Source organism: Crotalus tigris, unplaced genomic scaffold, assembly GCF_016545835.1.
Source record: "Crotalus tigris isolate CLP2741 ecotype Arizona unplaced genomic scaffold, ASM1654583v1 scf7180000018515.689212, whole genome shotgun sequence".
NCBI lineage: Eukaryota > Metazoa > Chordata > Lepidosauria > Squamata > Viperidae > Crotalus > Crotalus tigris.
The window spans coordinates 537,865-563,848 of record NW_024097050.1 but is presented as its reverse complement, the minus strand read 5'-3'; the positions used below and the strand labels follow the sequence as shown (position 1 = coordinate 563,848).

General features: G+C 38.5%; 1 protein-coding gene across 1 annotated transcript in view; it reads right to left on the bottom strand.

Moving 5' to 3' along the window:
- Positions 1-25,984, bottom strand: part of TMEFF2 (transmembrane protein with EGF like and two follistatin like domains 2) — a 281,771-nt gene that overhangs the window by 35,122 nt on the left and 220,665 nt on the right. Inside the window, exon 7 of the mRNA XM_039353324.1 lies at positions 24,075-24,134. Within this exon, the coding sequence (XP_039209258.1) occupies positions 24,075-24,134 (60 nt within the window). The remainder of the gene's footprint in view (positions 1-24,074; positions 24,135-25,984) is intronic.

Below are 25,984 nucleotides of genomic sequence, written 5' to 3'. Positions count from 1 at the left end.
CTACTTTACAGTTTTTAAAAATCTTTTACATTTTCTTGTCCCACTCCAGGTCCATTTTTCAGTGGTGAAATCACACCTTTATTTATTTGTTTGTTTGTTTTACCTTTTTACCACTTTCAAATTTGTAAACAGGCATTTTATAGTCAGAAGAGCCTTCCACATGCTTGGCAGGAGAGTCCGTTCTAACTTTTAAACATGTTCTTGTTAGGAAAGGCTTCTCCTTACCAGCAAGGAGAGCAAATTATTTCTTCCTGTTATTGGGAATTAAAAATGCAGGAAATAGGACTATGTAATGCACTTAACAGCCTAAAATCAGAGCCCCATCAGACAGCATTGATGATCATAAACATATTTTGTTCTGTTTCAAGCCACATAATCTGATGAAATTAATGTCGGTTTTAAAAATGTTACTGTCATGAGCTACAAGCTAAGAGAAGAGAAGAATATGACTTCCGTTTTCCTATTTTTTTAGTCACAGAACTTACACTGGAGACTTCCTCTGAGGCAAGCTTTCGTTCAGGCTTCCACTCAGTAATTCCCATTGCCCCCATTCTTTTCCCTCCTACCATCAATCTATATCCAGTAATCGCTACATCACTGCATTATTTTAACAATTTCTTTCATATTTTTTTTTAAAAATACTATGTCTCTATCCCAGTGATGGCGAACCTTTTAGAGACCAAGTGCCCAAAAACTGGCCCCGCCCCTGCTCTGCCCCCACCCCACCTGCCCACAGGACCACTCACTGCCTCCATGGCCCGCCGCAGATTGCCCAGGCAGCCCAGCAGCGCTATGGTGGCCACACCCTCTGCCTGCGCCCTGCAGCATCAACTTCATGATGGGGTGTGAGGGCAGAGTATTGTCTATGCAGCCTGTCTGCCATGTCCTTGGCTGCGCTGCTCCGTGTGGGCCATGCTTGAGGACGACTCTCCTTCAGGGGGGCTACTGGAGAGGAGGGGGTCGCGGGGAGAGGCAAGGCTGGGGGACCTGCACGTGTGCCCACAGAGAGGGCCTGAGTGCCACCTCTGGCACGCGTGCCATAGGTTTGCCACCACTGCTCTATCCTAACCCTAACCCAGCCTTAGAGCACAAAGCTGCCATTCAAAGGAGGAAGTTTCTGTCAGCTTTGCATCCACATTGTGAACAACCTTGTGAGGCAGGTCAAAGGGAAAGATTTTAAGTGGTCCAAGTAAACTCTGTAATTTCCCTTTTCTTTGTCTGCATCTAACCACTACACAACTAAGAAGATGATTTGCTGTTTCTCTCAAGATGCAGGAATTTTGTTTTTCTCAGAATTTCTGCAGGCTGATACTATAACATCAGATTGACATTACAGCATTTCAAAACATTCCTATTTTCCCTGGCAACTAGAAAAACCCAGAGGCCATCCCCAATCTCAACTGTTTCCTCCTTATCCAACATAGGAAGGGACTAACTTCAGCTTTGTAATGTTCACAGAGATAAAACAGGAAGGCAGAATGATATTGTCAGATAAGGATGTAAATTCTGTAGTTCAAATCTCACTAGATAACTATCACTTTTCTTATCCCGCCTAGTAAGGGTCAAATATATGGAGGAAACTTTCCTCATGCTCCACTGAGGATACAAATGTAACACATAAAAAGTAAACATTGTGGGCCACATTTGCAAGAGTTAGCTAGAATCTGTTAATGTGAGAACTGATCCATGCATCATGTTTGCAATTTCTGATTGCTTTAGCGCGAACATAATGAAGGATAATTTTCAAAGATCACATTCTATCAGCACCGCAACATGTGTAAAGACATAAATGAAACACTCTATAGGCAATAAGGTCCGTGTCCCCTATCTACATAATCAAACAGCAGCCACAGTTAACTCAATTAGGTGATGCTCATTTGAGGAAATCAGGAATTGTAATTTTGCTCAACAATATCCCACAGGTTTTACCTCTCACACTGCATTATCTAATATCTGTATCAAAACAGACTGGCTGCTGCAGAATTTGGAAAAGTGTTTATATGGAGATGCAGCTATATGACATTTTCAAATGCCATAGATTTGCATATGATGTTTCTCCCCCCTTCCTCCTCCGCCCCCTTTTAAGTAAACATATCCCATTTTGCTATAGTTTCCAAGAAAATGTCTGTAAAAGAATCTTTCATACATTTCAGTCCAACTCCTGAAAATAATAGTTATAAAAATAGTGGTAATGCTAGTACTGATAATGATAATTAATATTAATTCAATGAAGCTATAGCTACCAATGATAGCTTCAAGCCTGTCATTCTGATTGATGATCATAGCTTTAATGCCAAGCAGTTCAGAGAGAGCAGGACCTGAAGATGTCACAAAAATATGGATGAAGGTAATCTGTAAAATAAATCAATATTTACAAAACAGGTCTGAAGCATATTATAAAATCTTTCAGGATGACCTAGAAGGCTTTGAGTGAAAGCCATTTAAATAAGACACAGACTTTTTCTTTCTTTCTGGGCTGTAGGAGTGAACATACTCTTAATTAAAGTCTTGGTATTTGTCCTCAACAAGATAAATTTGATTGGAAAGTCACTTTTCAGTTTGTGATTCCTTTCTTACAGGATACATATTATATTCTGACAATGCTGCTGTTTCCACATGTTCTTGCACAATGTGGAAGCAATTTGTTAGAAGTATCTGAAATATAGTAAGTGGAAAAGAAAAATATAGCTTGGTTGGGACAAAATATTTATGAATTTCTAGATATTATATAAGTTATTGTTCCATATTCATTTTTTCCTACCTGCATTGAGATTGTCATGCTGCTTCTGGTACTTGGAAATGACAGTACTGAAGGTCTAGTGTAGTTTGATGCTGGTTTATTAAGCAGGAATTTAATACTATATCATAATCCCCACCTTGGACATAACACTGGGATTAGGGTATACTGTACCAAAATCATACATGGGGCAGGAGGAGGAAAGAGGTGGCTATTTCAGCAACCTCTATTTAACCTTCTCATAGGATATACATGAGCGCTTGAGAAGCAGTGGTCTTCATTGTTGGAAGGACAAACTCTAGTTGTAAAAGTCAAAAGAATATCAGAGCATTTATACCCTACCATTTAGTTTAGAGCTCAAAGTAATGTAGATGAGGCTATCATCTAATTTAATGTCCACAACAGCAACAGCAACAGCAACTTTATGAGATAGCTTGGGCTGAGACAGAATGGCTGCCCCAAAGTCAGCTAATGATTTCCACTGATGCACAGGGATTTGGAACTTCCTAGTTCAAGTCTAACATCTTAACAATTATATTACACTAGTAAGAAAACCCCTCCATTGTTTCCAATCCTTAAAAGATACTGAAGAGCCAATAAATAAAGAGGGAACTGTCCCATCTTTGAAATGAGCGAATGAAGCATAGTCTCATCAACCTGTCAAAATGCTCCCTCAGTATAAGTGTCCCTAACAGTTTTGTGCATCAAAGCACACAGATAGAACTGCAGGCCAAGTTATGGGTCTAAAATTGATGTGAGTAAACAAGAAGCAATGAACCGTATTGAAACAACCAAAGGCACTTTTATTTAAACAGCTGTTTCTATATTTTCAGACTGAGACAAAACGGAGAAACCAGAGAAATGAAATGAGCAGCTCATAAAGATGCTATGATACACCTCTCAATCTCACTCATTCTCAAACTTCATTTTGTTTCCAAATGGGAGCTTGGTTTACAAAGAAAGAATGGAGGAGACAAAAAGAATAGGATAAATTATGCTAGATAATATCATTTGTGACAAATTGGCTGAGCAGACAAAAAGTTGATGAACTCTTTAGATATGACCCTAAAAATAGCAAGGGGATGCTTGCTTGCTGACACTTCTTTAATGGCAGATGGATATGCATGACCTAACTTTAAGACAAGTGTCAAGATTATTGATGTGTGGAGTATAGAAGATCATTTGGCTGGCACTACTACAGGAGATGGTTTGCATGATTAATGATGTTTCTTGGCTTCCTTTTTCCCAGGGTGAAGAGAAGGAATGGACTTTTATGACCCTGAAGGTACAAAGTATTTTTGGATGGGGGGGGGGGGAGAGAAATGGCCCTCCCTTCAAAACAAATGGTCTTTTTTTACACTGGGGAAAAAAGAACAGGAGTTCAAAAGATACCTGTGACTCAAAAGGATCAAAAGGATTCTGTTTGTGTTTGATATGCTTCTATTACCATCACAAAACTTGCACTGAGAATTTGAAAGCCAAGTTGGTGAACTTCAAAAAAGGTTATTTGACAGTTCAAAGACCCTGAGGTAGCCTGCCTGAGACTAATGCCCTCCAAATGTGTTGGGATAACTTCTCTCTGCTCAGCTTGGCCAACTGGCTAGGAATTCTTGGATTTAACATCCTAACACTTCTGGGACTACAAAACTAGGTGGAGGGGGAAGCAGTTTTATAGGATTTACATTAAGCTTTTGTTTTTCAGAGGATACAGTTTAATCTCTATCATGCGAGCAAAGCATACTGCATGGAATGATGATGTAAAATGGGTCCCAGTCACATTGTGTACATGAGCAGAGCTAGGATTATATATATTTTATATTTCTTTCCCCTGTTTCTTCTGGTGAGATTGGGAGTTGTTTCTTTTTCATTTCCTAAATAGTACGGATCTGCTGAATTTCAGGGATTGTATAGTACTACAATTTCTATGTATTTCTCATTTGAGCATGGTGGAAAATCACACAGTTGGTGTCAGAAACCACACTGCTAAATTCTGATGAGGAATCTTATGGCTATACAAATACAGCATGGAAGTTGTGTATAGTTCTAGGGATGCACAATCCTGAATCAACATCTGAAGTGAATTAGGGTTTATCCTTAAGGTGGTACATCTGGAGAATTATGAACACGCCAATGTGGACTTCATTAAAGATTTATCACTCAGTTTTAGCCAAAGAGAAGCTTGAATCTAACTAGTACTCTCTCTTCAAGTGAAAACACCGGAAACACCAATAGACATATATACTTATAAAAGGAATAACTGAGTTATTATTGCAGCAGGTAAGATGTAAGGGTTACAGAATTAAGAGTACTAATTTTAACCTGAAGAAATATTGAGAAATGTTTTGCACATCATAAAATGGGAATCATCATCACCACCACCATTATCTGCATTTTGAGAGTGAGATTCATTCATTGTGGCTTGCGACAGTGGACAGGTTGGAGTATCCAGATATCTGTGTGGCACTTTATTGTCTCCATAAATTATGACTTGCTTGCCTGAGTTACCATACTACTTCTTTTTGCCAAATTATGATTGCACATCATATTGGACCATGGTAGGCTACATCAATCCTCTACATCTGGGACCCATAAGCAAAGAGCCAACATTATAGTAAATGAATAAAATCCTGAAAGAAGCTGAAAAGGAATTCAATAAGACTAATGAAATACAGTAAATGTTTACATCCCAATAGACATTCAATCAGAGCCGCTGTGATGGATTGGCAACATCTGAAATGAATGTATTCCTATGTGAATTAGTTGACTGAAGATGCTTCAGATCACCCAGGCAGACTGACAAAATGTCAGTGTGGTGAAGCAATCATTGATGGAGACCATCATGTGACTGATCCCTAAAAATGGATTAAACCAAAGTTCAGACAGGGACTGAGGAAGGAAAGAATAGCTAACAGTGTGATTTAGAGCAGGGGTGTCAAACTGGCAGCCCGTGGGCCACGTCACATGCAGGCCATACCCACCCCGGCTCCGCAAAGGCAAAAAAGTTGAGATACGTCATGATATGTCACATGACACGATCATGGATTAGAGAGATATGTCGATTGGAGAGTGATTTCTGTGGATAAAGTTGTATGAATGTATCTTGGTTCAGTGGCTAAATATCTGTACAGAGTGAGAAGAGGATGACAAAAGGAATTGGCCCTGTAAAACAAGGAGAAAAAGTTCTTTGCTCAAATGCTGGCAGTATTGCCTGGTCTTTACAGACTCAGTTTTTTTAAAACAAATTCTATGGCATATTTCATTGGTTTATGATTGCATTTTTCTTTAAAAAAACTAGGTTCTGTTCTTTTCTTCTCAGCTGTTTTCAGAGCCAGTGTAGTGTAGTGGTTGTGCTGGTTTAGAACTGGGAAAACCCACATTCAAGTCCAACTTTAGTTATGGAAATTCATTGGATGGCTTTGTTCCAGCACTCTCCTTCAGCCCACCTTACCTCACAGATGGTTGTTGTGAGATAAAACTGAAAGATGATACCATATAAGCCATCTCAAGGGAGACTTAAAGCTAACAGATACAAATAAACATGAAAAATATCAACAATGAAATGATAAAAAATGGCTGAATAGCTGATATTTAGGGCATATGCTTTCAATATCTTCAGTGGATTACTAGAAAATTTTTAACTGCAGCGATTTGTTGGTGGAAACCATGTCACTTAAATTATGGCATACATTCTACACTTGTATATATCCACAGCATAACTTCATAATTGATCTAGCTCAGAACTATGTTTTAAGTAAGCAGTTGTTAATTGTTCTATCCTTATATGGATAAGGAAGCATCCATCTCCAACCAAATGGATGCTTCATATATAACTGTAATGAAAGAACTGGATTTTCTACAACATGGCCCCGAACCTTTTGAACGCCAGGGACCGGTTCTGTGGAGAGGTATTTTTCATGGACTGGAAGGGGCATGGTTTTGCATGCTGCTTGTGTGAATGGGGCTTCACTCATCTGCGTGGCTCAGTTTCTGGCAAGCCGCAGACCAGTGGTGGTCCGTGGACTGGGGACCCTTCCTTCTACAAGTTAGGCACTAGACACTCTGATAATCCAGTTTATGAGATTTTGAAAAGGTAACTGCATTTATTAGTTGTTTTGGAAGGAATGTAATGGAATGGGAAGGATGAAATTGCCATTACCTCAAACAACTCCAAAGCACCTGAAGGCAGGACAAGAAGCAACGGATGGAAATTAACCAAAGAGAGAAGCAATCTAGAACTAAGGAGAAATTTTCTGACTGTTAGAACAATTAATCAGTGGAACAACCTTCCTCCAGAGGTTGTGGGTGCTCCAACACTGGAAGTTTTTAAGAAGAGACTGGACAGCCATTTATCTGAAATGGTATAGGGTTTCCTGCCTGAGCAGGGGGTTGGACTAGATGACCTCCAAGGTCCTTTCCAACTTCATCATGATCATCATGATCACTCTCAGTGCAAATTCTAGCTTTTAAAAAAACAGGCTTTGCATTTGGAGCCATGGGCACATCTGCTACATACAGTTTCATAACTCATATTTTCTTACATTTAAGATCTATTTTATTACAGATAATCCTTGACTTATATCCATTCATTTAGAGACCTTTTGACGTTAACAGTAGCATTGAAAAAAGTGACATCAGTCTTCATACTTATATCATCCCCACAGTCACATGATCAAAATTTGGGCACTTGGCAACCAACATATATTTACGATAGTTGCAACATGCTGGGGTTATGTGATTGCCATTTGTGACCTAACCCATCCAGCTTCTGACAAGCAAAATTAATGGGGGAAATCAGATTGCCTTAACAAGTACATGATTCTCTTAACAACTGCAATGATTTGCTTGGCAAATCTGGCAACAAAGGTCGCAAAATCAGATGTGGCTCACTTAACAACTGCCTTGCTTAGCAATGGTAATTCTGGTCCAAATTATAGTTGCAAGTCGAGAACTATCTGTATGCTTACCCTCACTCTTTCGAACACTTTATGGTGTACTCATTTACTATCACCATAAATATATGTACTCCCCCGGATACTTCTCTCAAAGTATGGGTTTGGGAAGGAAATAGTAACAGCTCCACTTTGGTACTTATTTCATTTTCTTTGTAAACACAGAGAACAACTAGGTTTTGTAGCAGATACGCTTTCTGCTCACTGCTGATTGATACTGGCAATGTCGCCCAGGAAAATGTGAGCTTCCACTTCTAACAAGATGACACAATCAATCAAACAAATGCAGGTTTCAAAAGCTAACAAAGGAAGGTTATAGGAATTCTCCTTAATGCTCTCATTAAGACCTATGAACCAAACCTGAATTGTTCCTAACTGTAGACAACCTAATAGGATAGAACACTATATGACATGAAGGCCATGGGGACCTCAGAAATTTACCACTTTTTAAGCAGCACATAGATCAGTTTTCTACTCAAAGTGAAGACTTTGGGGGAAATACAACATTTTGACTGACACGCATGCAGAAGTGCTAGAGGGATAATTTTGCTCCTGAGCAAAAGCAATTCATTCAACAGCCTGGGTTCTGCATGATTGAAAGCAGTGCAATTCCAGAATTGTACCCAAAACTACAAGCTATAGACAAAACCCCATATGAGCACCTGGTAAAATACATTATCTCAAATGTCAAAGAAAATTGGGACAAAACTGTAGCGTTGAGAATGAATGACAGGTTGTGCAGCAAAGACTATGAAATGAGGTCCTTCGGAAAAATATGTGAAGGTGAGTGAAGCAGCTTTCCTTGAAGCATTAAAACAGCTGCATCCTTTGTAAGGCTTGCACCGCTGCTTCAAAGGCTGTTTGCCCATACATATGGGCTCCAGCTGCTCTGCATATACAGGATAAAAATCAAGGCGTTAATCTACAGTCTTCATTTGTGCCTTTGTCAACTTCAACTCCTCCCCCCACAAGTTACTTTTCAATTAAATTTGGCCATGACCGTAGATCTCTAATCCAAATCTCAAACTGATTTAATTGAAGTATTAGTGCCTTTGGTTTATGAATATCGTCTTCAAAATTGTTTTAGATTCTGCTCTGTAGACCTTTCTCAGCACCCTGTTCTATTACAAAAGGAGGTAAACTGACAATATTATTCTGAGTATTCCATTTTTACTGTCCTATTTGTCTGGTGTGCTTTTTCAAGAGGTTAAATTCTTAGCAATGTGAGCACTGCTTGGAAACAGCAGTAATTAGGAGCGAAACAATATGTTTTATGTGTATGCCTGGAGCTGAGAAGATAATCTTCTAGAGTTCTGGTTTCTTACTTCAGTTATGCCATATTTAAAATTGTTAAAACAATCCACAGGAGCAAGAAATGAATAGAGTAATGGATGATCATATTTTAAATACCACCCCCCTCCTTGAAATCACTGTCTTATCTGAAGTGAGGAAGACCGGCAAAGAAGGAAAAGCAGAGAGGGTGGGGTGAGGGACCTTTTCATAACCTCTGTCATCTTCTTGGAATTGGAAAGTCATTGATGTGTCACTTTTGTAATAACAATTCAAAATGTTCACGATTAAATTAAACATTTTTTTTTTAAAAAATCACATTTAAGGCCAAAGATATAATGGAACAAGCTAATCAGATCATGTGAGGCAAATCTACGGATTTACATACAGTATATTACTAATGCAAGGAGCACTGAATATGTTAGTGATACCTTAGGCGGCATTGTCATTAATCTATGGACTCTTAAGTTTACTTTTTAAAATCGGTGTTGATGACTTCCTACATAGATTTATAATAAGCTTGTAGCCAAAGAATTGGTTGGTTGTTCAAATATCGGAAACTCAGTCCTCGCCGTTGCCATCCACCACTTCTTGGCCTTTATTGTATCTGTAGGGTTGTCATTTCATCATGCTGCAGTGATTTCTGACTGTCATGTGGTTGTTAAAGGCATAAAACCTCTATCCAAAAATCGTACCCAGAATTGTGCTTGCCAGCAGACATTATTACTTGTGTTGCTAGGCACTGTGTTTCCCATCTACAGAAAATAGTTTTAGAATAATGCACAAAACAATGTGAAAAACTACATCCATACAAGGGCAGGAATGTCAGGGGAAAAACACACTGGAAATCATGAAAATAACCCTAGGTAGAATCAGAATATTGGACCAATACAAATATGTAATTATTATTTCAATTGTTTGACACAGAAACAAAAATCAGGGTACAAAATTTGGAGATCCAAAACAAACAAGGCTGTATCTTCTTTATCCACATTTATATTCCAGGTAATCCTTGACTTATGATCATAATGGGGCCTGAATTTCTGTTGTAAGTTAGGGTGTTTGTAAGTTGATAATAACAACAACAACAGCAACAATAGAGTTGGAAGGGACCTTGGAAGTCATCTAGTCCAACCCCCTACCATTTCAGACAAATGGCTGTCCAATCTCTTCTTAAAAACTTCCAGTGTTGGAGCATTCACAACTTCTGGAGGCAGGTTGTTCCACTGGTTAATTATTCTAACTGTCAGGAAATTTCTCCTTAGTTCTAGGTTGCTTCTCTCCTTGGTTAGTTTCCATCCATTGCTTCTTGTCCTGCCTCTTCTTTGTGACAACCCTTGAGATATTGGAATACTGCTATCATGTCCCCCCTCGTCCTTCTCTTCATTAAACTAGACATTCCCAATTCCAACAGCCATTCCTTATATTCTTTAGCCTCCAGTCCCCTAATTATCTTTGTTGCTCTTCTCTGTACTCTAGTTTCTAGAGTCTCAGCATCTTTTTTACATCGTATTGACCAAAACTGGATGCAGTATTCCAAGTGTGGCCTTACCAAGGCTTTATAAAGTGGTATTAACGCTTCACGTGATCTTGATTCTATCCCTCTGTTAATGCAACCTAGCACTGTGTTGGCTTTTTGGCAGCTGCAACACACTGCTGGTTCATCTTTAAGTGATTGTCCACCAGGACTCCAAGATCCCTCTCATAGTTGCTACTATTGAGCAAGGTACCACCTATACTATACCTGTGCATTTGGTTTTTCTTGCCTAAATGTAGAACCTTATTTTATAGAAACTTACATGATGAGATCCAATTTTACAACCATTTTACCATGGACATAAAACAAATCTCTGCAGTCATTAAGTGAATCACTTGGTCATTAAACAAATAGCAATAGAATTTAGACTTATATACCGCTTCATAGTCTTTACAGCACTCTCTGAGCAGGTTACCAATGTCGGCATATTGCCCCCAACAATCTGAGTCCTCATTTTACCAACCTCGGAAGGTTGAGTCAACCTTGAGCCGGTCGGGATCGAACTCCTGGCTATGGGCAAAGTTAGCCTGCAATACTGTACTCTAACCACTGTGCCACTATGGCTCATCTAGCAAATCTAACTTTATCAATATATGTGAAATGGTTGTTAAGAGTAAAGGTCATAAAGAACTTTTTCCATGGCCGTTGTAACTGTGAATTGACCAATTGTGAAACTTTAGCATTCAGAGTAGTGAAAGTAGTTAGGACATTATAATGAACAGTGTTTCCAGATAACTTCCAGGAGTATTGTGACATAAACTCTTATAATCCCCAGCTAGTGTAATAATTCTTGATTAGGAATTCTGAAAACTGTAGTTCCAACACTGTTGTCAGGTATCAGCCTGGGGAAACCTGTGATTGAGATTCCTATTAATAGTAAATTGAGTGAGGTGATATTTTTGCCTTGTAACCAAGGCTTTGAAAAGAGAGGAAACAAGGACAGAAAATGGAAAGTGGGAACAATTACTATAATAACTTGTCTGGTTTATTTTAGGAAGATGAGTCTTTGAGAGACCTTTCCACAGTCCTCAGTTAAAATGCAACAAAAATGATAATTTTATAAAGCAAAATAATGCTGTGGTTTCCTCAAACAGCTTTATCTCCAGTCTTTGGCTGCAGATTTGGCTTAATTTCCTTGATTCTTATTTAATCTAGCCTCATCTTCACTCAAGAGACCCACACTTCTATTATTAAATGGAACTGTAAATGGAAATACTCTTGGGAAGTGGTGTTTTTGATGAATAACACACATAGCTTTAAATTTCTGATGTAAAAGAGAAAGATTAAAAGACTTATGGGATTTCTTTTTCTTCTTCTTCTTTCTCTCTTTTTTATCAAGTCAGAAACATGTCTTCCTTTTATGTAATACTGACGAGCTGATAAAACTTGTCACAATAGGTCTACGTTCTAATTCAGTCAGCTGATAACTTTTGGAAATAAGCTGTCACTGATCATGGAACATGTAGGCTACAGCCTGTTCTCTTCAGAGAACCTGTTAACAGTGTTTTCAACCTGCCCTTTTGCAGAGGTGCTTCGGATGGACCTTTTCTGCTCTTGAGTACTTGGACATGTACCTCAAGCCAGTTGACAAAGGATTTGCCTGATCAGAGATGTAAAGTTAGTTTTCAGTATCCAAGGTCAACATGTTATCATGTATTTGTGATACACAATGTTTCTAAGGTTTAGACTTGCTTAGGTCAATGGAGGCATTTTTGTTTCAGGGACTAAAGTATTATGACCAATTTGGTGTCTTTTATGCAGAAATCATGACCATAGTGTAATTATAGCACGTTATGCCATAGTACAGCTGAGTCCAGCTGGGACTGTAGGACTGCTGCCCAGATATTCACTGTTACTAAGCAACATCAGGTTCTTGCTCAGCTCTGTTAAGATTTTTAGTCTTCGAACGGACTGCCCTTCATTCAAGTAGCACCTTTAAATAGATGATTCTCCTCCGGAAATTGTTTAGGCTCCTTTCCCTCTATGAAACAGAATACACATCCCTTACCCGACAGGTTACAGGTCTGGTAGATTTTAGAGGATTAAGGGTCAATTTGTGTAGGAAGACATGGGTTAAAAAACATTGCCCTCTAGTGAAACACAAGTACTTTCTAACCCAGAGGGGTCAAACTCCCAACGTCACGTGACGGGTCGTGACGTATCGCAACTTTTTTTCCATTGCCGGCAATGGGGTGGGTGCAGTTTCACTATGATGCATCCGGCCCATGAGCTGGCAGTTTGACACCCCTGTTGTAACCCAAGTAACTATTAATGACAACATAATTCATGCACAAGCTGGATGGTCAGGCACAATCATGGAGCCTGCCCATTATAGTTGTAAATCCTGACAACTGGAAAATGGCTCTCTCTCTCTCTCTCTCTCTCTCTCTCTCTCTCTCTCTCTCTCACACACACACACACACACACACACACACACACTTGAATAACTCAATTTTACAGTCATTTTTGCATCAGTCATTAAGTGAATGCCACGCTGTAAAGCAAATGTTGCAATCATTAAGCGAACCAATTATTTGCTATGAGTTGGTTTTGATGAAAACCAGAAGTAATTGCCAGTTTTCAGCAAAAATGCCATAAAATGTGGTCAAATGACTGAGGGATGCTGGGAAGGACCAGAAATGTGGGCCAGAAATGCTGAGTGCCTGAAATGATGACACATGACTGTGGTGATGTTGGCCATCAGTACTTTGGAACTGGTCATATGTATCCTTATGGAGGTCAATTACAACTTCGACTGGTCACTAGCTGACTGGTCTTAAGTCAAAGACTACCTGTATATTTCATGCAAAATAAAAAATGTGAAAAATTTACACAGCCATGATGTCTTTAGAATAAGCACTACAGTCACTGCTTACATCCCAAGCCAACATTGTGATTAAAATAAAAAAGGCCAGAAAAATATAGGCCAAGCCCTGGCAACTTTCCATTTAAGCCCTGATTTTAAAAATATGGTGTAATTTTACCAATAATAATCAGAAGGAAATAGGTGCATTGGAGATCTGATCTTGATGTATTCTTAAAATAGGAACTGTAATTGCACAGCTCTGGGTCATGAGAATCTGACCCAAATCATAACTTCTATATAAAGATAATAGCCAGCATAAAAAGCCACTGTGATATTTATTAGACCTAAACCCAGAGACATGATTACAAGATCCAATCGAGTTTGATCCTTTATCGGCTTAAATCTAATGGAGAGAATCTTGCCAAACTCAAGCTACAACCTTCTAACTTATTAGATCGGGGGTGGGCAATTGGTTTTCCCAAGTGACCACATGAGAAACGGACTGTTGTGGAGGTCCAAACTGATAGGCTGAACTCAATTGTGTGCATGTTGTACTCTTATTTATATTTAATTTCTAATTTCCAGTTGACCTCATGTGGGCCAGACACGGACAACGAAAGGGCCGGATGTGCGCTGGGGGGCGTAAAATGCCCAAGTCTGTACTAGACATATCCTCAGAAATTCTTCATTGTGGCTACCCTGAACCTCTTCCCCCCTCCTCCATTTAGCTCGGTCCTGTGCAGCTTCTACATCCTGGTCTCTCTGTGGGAAAATTCTGTATTGCCAAAAGTCTCCCCCACTGCTTCTGCAGGGGCATATCACATCATATATTTGCTTTTATGATTTCTGGTAAATTAGACCAGTTTTTATTTATTAACTAGTAAAATTTGTATAACCACCTATCTCATGGACAGGGATTTTGGGTTGTGTACAACAATGAAGTAGCAACTATTCTTTTCTTTCCCCATGCTATTTCAGGGCCCATGGATTTTTAGAGGGGGGGGGGAAAGAGGGACAACACTGTGTGTGGTGTTGAAGAAGACTGTGAAACTGAAGTATCTTTCCCATCACAACTCATCTGTTCCTTTCCCAGCCCATCAATATTCTGTGTTTTCGCACAGGGCGCAAAGTTCTTAAAGGTATTGTAATGCATCATTACATGCATTTCAGCACTGCTGAATGCATGCAGGTGTCGTGTCATGTCATGTGAACAGGGAACATAATAGACAGCCAGGATCAGTAATGTGGACTCTCTAGTGAGGTCTGCATTGAAACACCCAGTATTCCTCATCGCTGGCTGGCTGGCTGGCTGGCTGGCTGACTGGAGCTTCTGCGAGCGATATTTCAGCATCATTTGGAAGACTCCAAGCTGCCCACCCCTTATGTACAGCAAGCTGAACAAATATTAAATGGGGAAATATGACTCTCTTTCTCTATTCCCTAGAACTATCTCCAGTTCTTATATAAGTGAAATCAATGCCCCGTTATTTGGCAACTAAAAATACATGATGCCATTCTGTGTAGCAACTTATTTTTTTTTAAAAAAATCAGTATTAGGACCAGTTGTGCTTCTTAAATTAAGGGTGAGGATCAGAGGGGGATTTCTACAAATGGAAGGGAGATGGGGGAACATGCGGTACCTGTGCTGTGTCCAAAATAAATTATAAGAATTCTCTGTATAAAATCAGAAAGCAGGTGAAAGGCAAAGTAAAATCAAATGATTAAAAAAAAATGAAATGGAAAGTGAAAAAAAATCTACTTCTAATTAGAATTCATTTCTTTTTACGGTATTTCTCTTTAGTTACAGCAATCCCATGATACAAAGATTATTTATTTATTTTGAAAAGCTTGCTTTAAAATGTAGGAAAAACACCAGTGCACATAATTAAACCCTGTGGGATTAAGTGGCCTGTGCAAGATGGAAAATCTCTCTCTCTCTTTCTCTCTTTTTTCCCCAAATTTATTTTATAATGAAGATGGCATCTTATTTAAGCTAATTTATCCTATTGAGTCTGGCAGAGACACTATTCTGAGCATTGGTAAAGGGACTAAGAAAGGGATTACTGAGCATTAAAAAGCCTCTAATTTACTCTGGGACAGGGATATCTGAATTTCAAATAAGCAGAAAGAAATATAAATGATGCATGATATATTTATGAACTGGGGCATAAAAGTGCCGAATTGGTTCATGCCAGCTCAGGGTTTTTCTCTACAAAACCTTTATTCGCACTGCAAATACAATTTCTGTGTTTCTTCATAGCCGTCTGCTGCTAACATAACATAATGTCACAGATGACTGGCTATGTGGTATTATAGGAAAACAAGTAAAGCACACTAGTAGTAGAGGAATGTGTGTGTGTGTGTGTGTGTGTGTGTGTGTGTGTGTATGCATGTGTATATCTACTGTGTGTTTGTGTGTGTATGTATGTATGTATGTATGTATATGTAAAACTCTGAACCACAGTTTATCACAAGCTGTTTTAATGAACCTTCCCTAATGTAAATCACAAAAGGGAAAAACATGTATTGCTAAATTTCTCCTGGCCTCCACCCAGTGGTGGGATTCAGCCGGTTTGCACCAGTTCGGCAGAACAAGTAGCTAAATTTTTGTTGCTCAGGCCCAGAATGGACTTCCGGAAGCGGCATCCACACAGAGAACCGGTTGTTCACATATTTGAATCCCACCACTGCCTCCACTTCATTGCCCCAAAGCATGAACAGGTTTGACATTTTAATTTATTTCTAAGACTCGCATTTTTCTGGGAGACTGGCGACAATGTAACAGCTCAAGCCAGCAATTTATTTATTATGTTGCTCATACCAATAACAGGGCTACAAGCTGGAACCTTCATTTCCCCTTGTTTATTTTTCACTGAGATCAATGTATTTGCAGAAATAAGTATTTCCAGCAATGTCATGGTCAACAAATCAAGCATTTTCATTTCATTGTTCATTCACTACAAAATCATGTCTCTACATAAGTAGAATGAACTAGATGGATGTAAAGCAGGGTCTAAATTAATGAATGGAAGAATTATAAATGAACTTAAAAGAAACCCTCACAAAATGTTGGTTATTAGCACAGAACATAAGCTTTTCCTATGTATTTACAGTATAGAATTGATGGCAATTTTATAAACAGGGTAGGCTCTTCCTTGCAATTTTCTAAATAGGAACTATCTAACACAATGTAATAAAATTTTTGATTTTTTTCAACTAAAGCAGGGGTGTCAAACTGCCGGCCCATGGGCCGGACGTGTCATCTGGAAGCCACGCCCACCCCATTGCCGGAAATGGCAAAACCATCCCAATATGTTGCGCAACGTCACATGACGTTGCAAGTTTGACATGTCTGAATTAAAGCTTGAGTGGAAATCCTTTCCTTTGAAGCCCTTTTAAAACAAAACTGTTACAATACTTGTAGATCTAGCCCAGTGTGGTCTCAGTTATATATTTTGTATTTTTCAGAGGACACCATTCCCATCTGCTTTAGTCTGCTTTGAAACTCTGAGTTCAGCAAACTCAGTTAAAGAAAGAAAAAGGAGGAGGACGAGCTGGTGGGGCAACAGCTAGTGAACTAGCACCCCAGCCCTCTGCTTTGAACATCTTTATACAATTATTGTATGTAAACTTAAACCAGTGTTTCCAAGAGGCTACTGAATGGAAAATGCTATTTGTTCACATTTGCTTACCTTATTAATAAGGTAAGAGGCATTATTTATTTATTATTAATAACATTTAAATATTATTTATTATTAATAACATTTAAATAACATTTAGATGAGAATGACACTAGGCAGCATACAATAACAGTAAAATAAGCAAAACAATAATTACCTAAAACCATTATATAAAGATTATTAGAAGAGATTAACAATTATAAAAGCAGAACTAAAACAGGAAAAGGGAATAACAGAGGGGCGTTAATCATAATGAAGCCGACTCACACGTTCACTCATACTCTGGGGTCCCTTGACCTATATCTTGAGGCACCTTAGAAAGCTCAGCAACTTCATCTCTGGGGGGTGGGGGTGGGGGTGGGGGTGGAGGAAGATCCCATAATGAAGGAGCCACAGTAGATAAGGTCCACCCACTTTGGGCCCACCAAATGTAGCTCCCTAGACGAAGGAACCCATACTTTACCCATTCTGTTGGATCTGGTGGGATGGGCAGAGGAAATCAGGAAATGGTCCCTCAAATAACCAGGTCCCATGCCATGAGGTGCTTTAAAGGTCAACACCAGCCCCTTGAACTGAACCCAGAAACAAGCTGGTAACTAATACAGGTTGCATAGCAGAAGGGTAATGTACACTCTACCAGAAACACCCATAATTGCATTTTGCATCAGCTGAAATATTCCAGATAATTTTCAGGGGCAGCCCCTTATAGAACACATTGCAATCGTCCAACTGGGAGGTGAGCAGGGCATGAATGTCCATAAGTAGGGCCCCATTAAAACCAACTGGGCCAAAGACTGCAGACAGAATCTGTAAAATAATCTCTACATATTGTCAAGATAGCACTTCAGGAAAGCAGAACAGCATGCTGTGTGTGTGTGTGTGTGTGTGTGTGTGTGTGTGTGTGTGTGTGTGTGTGTATCCAAAATCCAGGGATGAACTTATAATGAACTTGAATTTTATTGCTACTTGACTTATAGTTTGGAAGAAGTGTTCTAGATGCTTTCAAAATAAATGCCTCCAACTTTCAGGAGACCGCTTCATAAAGGAGAATTGAGAAAAAATTGACCCTCCAGATGTTGCTTATCTACAGCTCCAAGCAGCTCCAGCCAACAGAACTAATTGTGAGAAGCAGTGGAGCTGAAGTCCGTATCATCCAGAGAGTCACAGATTCCACAGCTTTGTAATTAGAAGCACAGCGGAGGTTAGAATTGGAGATTAGAACTCCTAAATAATGGCAAGTTCTTGAGTGGGCGATTTTTCAGATTTATTGGTGAGTTGTGCATGCAATTGTACTAATGTGCTTCAAGGACTTCTTTTCCTTTTTTTTTTGGCTTGTTTGCCAGAATCATGGCTAATGGGTGCGTTGGAAAAGGCTGGAGATGTTAATACTTTTTGGAAAGTGTTATGCAATGACAGAACATCTCGAATATATTAATGCTTCAGAGATTTCTGGATTAGAACCAGGTGGCAGCTGTTGGGTAGTTGGCTATTTTATTGAATCATTACCGTACTTTGAAGGTAAAAGCTTAGTCGTGAGGAACAAGGAAGACCTTGTATTACATAATAGTACAATTGAAATCTTATTGCCTTCCATCTGATTTTGGCTCTTCCCAAACGTCTACCCAAACTTCAATTTCAGGAGGTTATTGCTTCTCCCTAGCAATCAATGAAGCTGCAGCCAGATTTCTCTAAGATGTGACAATTACTATTTCTTCATAAGAATCTTAGAATATGGAAAAATAAACAAAGAAGGAATACTCAATATTTATACCAGACTTGTATATCTACTACTTATTTGGGTATTTCAAACCTTTATTAAGTCTTGACAAAAGAATGCATAAAAATACATAAGACAGCTGATCCTCTAGGCCAGGGGTAGGCAACTTTGGCTCTTCTATGACTCGTGGACTTCAACTCCCAGAATTCCTGAGCCAGCATAGCTGGCTCAGGAATTCTGGGAGTTGAAGTCCACGAGTCATAAAAGAGCCAAGGTTGCCTACCCCTGCTCTAGGCCCATTTCAATACACAAAGAGAATTCTGATATATAATTCTGATGATTTCCCCTGGATCCCTTTGACCATAGCATAGGAATATATGTGTTTTTCCTTCCTTTATAGGAGATGCTTATAAAAGGCAAAATATCTTGCATGGAGAATCTATTGTAATTGCCAAGTTATTCTTATGTAAAATTTGCACAAAGTTAACAGTAATCTCTGCAAATTACTGTATAAACTGAAGCCTGGTGGTTGCATACAATCTACCAAAACTTTTCTTATGGTTCACTGAGTGCCCTTCTACAAACATTACTGGTTGGCATTGAACATGAGGAAGCCAGATTCATTTAACAACCGTGCTACTAATTTAACACCTGGAGGGATTTATTTAACAAATGTGGCAAGAAAAGTTATACAATGGGACAAAACTCACTTAAATTTCTCATTTAGCAATTTAAGCTCTGAGTTCAATTGTGGTCGTAAGTTGAGGACCACCTGTGCTATAATATTCTCATTTACTGGTAATTAGTTTGTTTGGGATCTAACACCATGCTATAATTTGCTGTTTCACAAACAAAGAGAAACATCACGCTCTGGAAGACTGCACAAATTTGGTTTTGTTTTTAAGTTAGCCAAAGTTTAAGGCTTTTCATATACAGTACTGGAGTTTGCTGAAACATATGATTTTTTAAACAAACAAACATGAAGGAATCAATGGTGTATGAGTTTGTACAATTTAAAAACCAAGGTCACGAGTCGAGATGGTTTAAAGTAATAACATTTAAAGTAATCATTTTGTTACTTATATTTCTCATTTAGGTAGTGTGAGCGGCTGAGTCTCTTTCAATTCATATAGTGCTGAGCTCAGTTACCCACTGACCTTGAGAAGATCAATGGATTGAAAATAGAGGATGGATTTCTGCAATATCCTAATCTTTATGAACCTAACACATTTCACAACTCAGCAGTAACAAGTTTTTAAAAAATCATTCCCACTCACACATTAATTTTCCTGAAAGTTTTTATAAATTCCATGATAGCTATATTTTTAAAGCTTGGTCAGCTTATCTGACCAACTTCCCTATTGCTAAAGCTTGGGAAATCTAATTTTCTAACTACAAGGTATGAGTATTTGCGTGTGACTACATATGTGTAGTTCTCTTTCAGAATTGTTGAACAAAATAAGTTCTTATAGAAGAACTTTCAGTTCTGCCTTACCTAACTTTATATAGGGCACTGCTGGTGGAGGTGTCTTCTGCTGATGCCAGCAAAAGCACAGCGAAGGGATCTGCTGACAAGTTATCCTCTTGACTTATATTTCCCCTTGCTATTTCAAGTCTACCAGGACACTAATTCATTCTCTCTTCTCTTTGAAAAAACTAGGTTGCTGTAAAACATTGGCTTTCCTTTCCCAACTTCACTCCCTCTGCCACCCATCACTTCAGGGTTGCCTCTGCTTGTTTTTAGAGGGTGAAGATCACTTCATAGCCACATTGGTTCCTTTTCCAGATGTGTGCTTGATTTGGATCTTTTTTCTTTTTCCCATGGCTATAAACAAAGAACAGGAGGTGGAGTGGAAGGGAGGTGGTGAAAATGTGCTTGGGTTGAAGCCATAACACGTTTCTCTTTCACCTGGAGCAGCTGATGCCGCTGAAGCTATATAAAGATGAAAAGCCATTCTCACCCGCCCCATACATCACTCAGTTCCAAGTGAATGAACAAAGAACTAGAAGTCTGCAAAGCATTTGGGACTAACTTTTTCTGATTCAGGAATCCTGAATCCTGACCAAAAACCTTTGTGTCTGAAATGGGCTGTTCTGATCTCAGATCGAATAAAGTCTGATAAAAGCAAAAGCGCCCACTTTAACATTGGGTCACCTGAAGTTGGAATGGAATGTTTGGGTATTGGTAGAGGGTGATGTGAAAATGTTTTGGACATCTCTGCAAAGCAGTTATGGCCACATCCATGTCAAAACCTTATTATTCTACAAAGCCAATCTAGAATCTCTTTTGAGTACCACAAGGCCATGCATAACATTTAACAGAATTGCATTTGCTGTGTGGTGATCAAACAAAATGACTCACCGGTAAGGATATACAATTTTTCAGAGCTTCACTTTGGCAATGCCCCTTATAAAAGCCATGGGATTTCTCTTTCAAGGGATATCATAATGCAGTCTTCCTAACCTATAGTCCAAAATGTCTTTAGATTTTATGTCCCAGAATTCTGAGCAAGTCCCTTTAGTCCTAAAATATTTAGAAGCCAACGGATTAGGGCACAGGTCGGCAACCTGCGGCTCCGGAGCCGCATGCGGCTCTTTGAGCCTTCCCCTGTGGCTCCCAGCCTCCTCTGCCTTTGCAGAGAGAGACAGAGACAGAGAGAGGCAATTGCACTTCCCTGCTTCTCTCTCTCTCTCTCTGGGTGTGTCTGGCTGTGTGTGTGTGTGTGTTGTGTGTGTTTGTAAAAGAGAGTGTACTCACATGTTCTCCGAGGAGCTGAAAAGCTTTCTGGGCGGAGCTCCTCCCTTTGCTGCGTCTCTGCAGGAAGCAGGAAGCAGGAAGGGCAGGAGAGAGCTAGCTAGCCCAGCTAGGCTGACTCAGGAATTCTGGGAGTTGAAGTCCATGAGTCATAAAAGAGACGAGGTTGCCTACCCGGAGGTTGTTGGACAACAGCTTGAAGCTTGCCAGGTGAGCAGCAGATAGGAGGGGGGGGGAGAAAGAGAGAGAGAGAAAGAGAGAGAGAGGGGAGAGAGAGAGTGGGGGAAGAGGAGTGGCAGACCAAGGGCAGATAGAGAGGGAGGGAGAGAGAGACCCTTTTGACATCTAAAATGAAGATAACACTGCATATATCCTTTTTTTACCTGTGTGTGTATGTAATTTTATTCTCTTAAAGCATTCTCTTGGTGATCATTGTTTTAATAGTATGGATATTCCCAAGAGTCATATTTTTACTTTTATTTTTAATGTGTATATGTGTGTCTGTGTGTGTGTGTGTATGTATACACATATACACATACACATACACACACACACATACACACACCTATAATAAAGGTAAAAAAGGATATATGCAGTGTTATCTTCATTTTAGATATCAAAAGGGTTTTGCGGCTCCCAGTGTTTTGTTTTTGGTGGGAAACGGGTCCAAGTGGCTCTTTGAGTGTTTTGGGTTGCCTACCCCTGGATTAGGGGAAAGCTACAATAATGAACTTGGTTCCTTAACATATAGAGCAGACATGTCAAACTTGCGACGTCACGTGATGTTGCACGGCGTATCGGAGCTTTTTCGCCATTGCTGGCAATGGGGTGGGCGTGGCTCCGGTATGATGAAACCAGCCCGTGGGCCGGCAGTTTGATACCCCTGATATAGAAAGTATCAGGTGTTCATAAGGCAAAGATATTTCAAAATTAGAAAACAGTTTTTAAAAAGTTTCACTATGTATGTACCGGCGTTTCTTAGTCTTAATTCACATTGCAGGGAACATTTTGCTGTCAAGTAAGGACAATAAAATCTTAATAAATAAAAGATGCTTCACCATTTCTTCTTTAGTGTAACAAGGCCATAACCTCCATTAAGATCTTTTTTACTCATCTCGAAGAAAATTGCAAGTGGAAAGAAAAATACCTTTCTTGCCTTATTTTTAAAATGATTACACTCCTGGCACTCCTATTCTCAAACCTTAAGTCAAGCTGTTAAAATTTACACAAACCTTTAAAGACTCCTTAAAACTTAATCTTCCTAGTAAAGCAGATTTGAAAAATAAAAATAAACTGAAGGTACTACCTCATCAAACAATGTTTGATAAAACTTTAAATAACGTTTACACATATATTATATTCCAAACTGCTATATTAAGCAAAAGCTGAGGTTATTATTTTGTTGGTGTTTCCAAATAAATTAAAGCCATTTATCATTATTTTTTTTAAAAAAAACTGTTCTAAAATACCTAATTAACTTTGCATCCAAGTATAACTTAAGTATGGTGCAATGTTTATGTCGGTTAGAATCAAAGAATTGGTCGAAGTGAGCTGTAAGAAATTATTGGTTCCAGCTTTGTGACATGTTGAATTTTTTAAAATTGAAATTTAAACACAGTGGATGCTACCATGATGAATGTGAATGCCGATGAAGGCTGGCAGTAGCAAAAATGGGGTGTGGGGAGATTTCACTCATTAAAGATGAAAAGGAGTGTCAACCTTAAAAGCAGTAACATCAACTGATTCATTTATTTTAACTTTTTGTTAAATTGCTGTATTTATCTGGCAGGGGAGCTATCCTGATCATGAAGTATTTGAACTGCATTATATTGATTTAAATATCATAAACATAAGAAAAACGTACCTGGGAGAATACTGAAGGAAGGGAACAATTATTCTGAAGGCTAACATATTTTAGCCCAAGAAACATATTGCATGTGCTTTCATTACATTCTCTTTCATCTAAAAGGTAGTCCATTGATAACACATAACAACCATAATGGTTCATAAAAATCAAAGCCCATGAAAGATCCAGGTTTAAAAGCAATTGAGTCTCTTTCAACCAAGCTCTCTCAGCATCAGCCCTCCACAGATTTAATGTTAGAAGAAGACTATAATAGAGCTAGGTATTCTTGTATATGAAAGCAAAATAAAATAAAATACATGTCAATTCTTGGAGCAAAGAGCAAAAGTATAACACATCTGGTGCTGGGTAGAATACAATTGGTTTGCAAGATTTAAATTCCAACTGGAGCAAAAAAAAAAAAAAAGCCAATTTTACATTTCTTCTCAATCCATTTTACCCATTCATTTTAATAACACTTGGTGATGAGTAGATGAAATTTGAAAATATTATGCAACCAAGTAAAGTCTTCAAGCTTTCTCAATCTCACCAATTAATTTTAGAGGGAGGGAATGGAAATATGAGAAGGGTTTTTATCTGTAGTTATAGTAATTGCTCCAATTCATTGACTTAAGCTTGAATTCCTATTGAGGATAATCCCATTTTTCCCTCATGGGAAATGAAAGAAGACTTCATTTTTTCAAATATACTTTCTCCTTGCTTTTCAAAAACCATGTCTACCTTTGGTGGGACTACTTACCTGCATAATCTGTTCTTGCATAATGCCCATCTTCTGACTTTGTAGTGGCAGTTGTGTTATCTGAAAGACATTGCATTTGTTTACTTTGGTTGCAAACTGACATCAAATCCCTTGCTAGGATAAATGGTTCTCTTGCATTTTAAAATCACAGCTGTGATTCACAGTTTAGCTTTATACCAGTGATAAAATGTAAGAAGGCTTTGGTTGCTTTCCTTCTAAAGCCAATGCAATCATTTTACCAAAGCTTATAGAAAAGTACACAAGAATTTACAAGACTGTACATAAAAAAAAAATCCTTTTGGATTAGACAAAGATTCTCCTGTTTCTCATCCTAGCCACCTAGATAAGATGTTCACATACAAGTGACAGAGATAGAATTTTCTTGCAGCAGGAAATAATACAGGTCAAAAGTCACATTGAGCTTTCAAGACCAATAATCCTTGATAGATGAGTCCTTCATTAATTTATCTAATCCCTTTTAAAGTTATCAACGTAGTGGCCATTGTCACATTTTTTACCACCTCAGATAAACTGTAAAGGATTTAAATTTGAAATGCCTCAGGGGTTAGATTTCTCTTGGTTGGAACAGGAACATTTTAATCTTATGACTTATTTAGTTCTCAATCGATATATCTGAACAGTTTCATGAAAGCTGTGGAGATTGTACTTAATATCTGAGGGAGCTCATCTACATGACTATGGATAGTTTCCCTGACTGCTGTGAGGAATGTGGCTTTTACTGGCATTTGAATGGAAGTCTTGATGGTCATAACTGACTGAATGTTTATTAAAAGAAAAAACAATAGTTAAGATAAGAGGCTTGCATTTCTGATGCAATGTAATGACAATTTGCAATCTATGTATGCTACATTACATTTACAAAATTATGAGTATTTTGTAAATTATAATGGCTATACAAGAATAGCTCAAAAGAATCATATAAAACATTTAATAATACACATCTCTATCAAAAACTGTGGAAGTAAAGCATTATTATGAACCATTTATATAGTCAGGCTATATTTATGGATTTCTCCCAGTCATTCAGCTAATTTTTAAAAGTATAAATAAATAAATAAACAATGTGTAAATTATGAACACCTTTCTTTTCATTTTTTTTACTATAGTTGAACAAATCAGAAGTTCTTGGCAATAAATGAACCTTCCAACTAAACAAAATCTGACAGAAATCCCAAATGAACTGTTTTATTCAATTAAGAGAGCTTATGAGAACTTGTTATATTTGAGAGAGTCAGCTGTTTCCCTCTAGAATTAAAAATCCAGAGTAGATTATGCAAGGAGGAAAAATGAGAAACAGCAGCCATGTATGAAATAATTAAAACTAGTCTGTACTCTGTCAGCCTTATTTTTTTGAACAGACATGCATGGGCTATATTGAAACCCTAGAAAGTAAATCTTTTTTCTGTTAGAGCTTTACTGTGCACATCATTCTATTACATACTGGAAAAAAAATGAAGTTCAGTAGTCAGAACGAATTATTTACTTATAGGGTCTCTGTTCTGTTGGAGAGCAGGAAATCACGTTGATGAACCATCTGTGCTTGACCAAAGCATAGAAATGCCTGGTCTTGCCTGATCTTGGAAGCCCAGCACAGTTGCACAGTCGGTATTTAAAGAGAAGATCTTAAGTCTGTAGGTTATCAAAAACACTTCTCTGAAGGCAGCAATGGCAAACAAATTCGTTCTGTTAACAGGAAATCTACAGCATTGTGTTCATGAAGTCACAAGGAATCCAGCTGGATTCCAAGGAGATGTAGCTATACATACTGTAATGAAAAAAACCCAAACTTTCCAGCTTCTTGGTAGATAAAACAGTGGAGTTTGTCAGTGAGAATTCTATTCCTACTGGAGTGAAGACATATCAAAAGCCCTTTCAGATCTCAGAATATT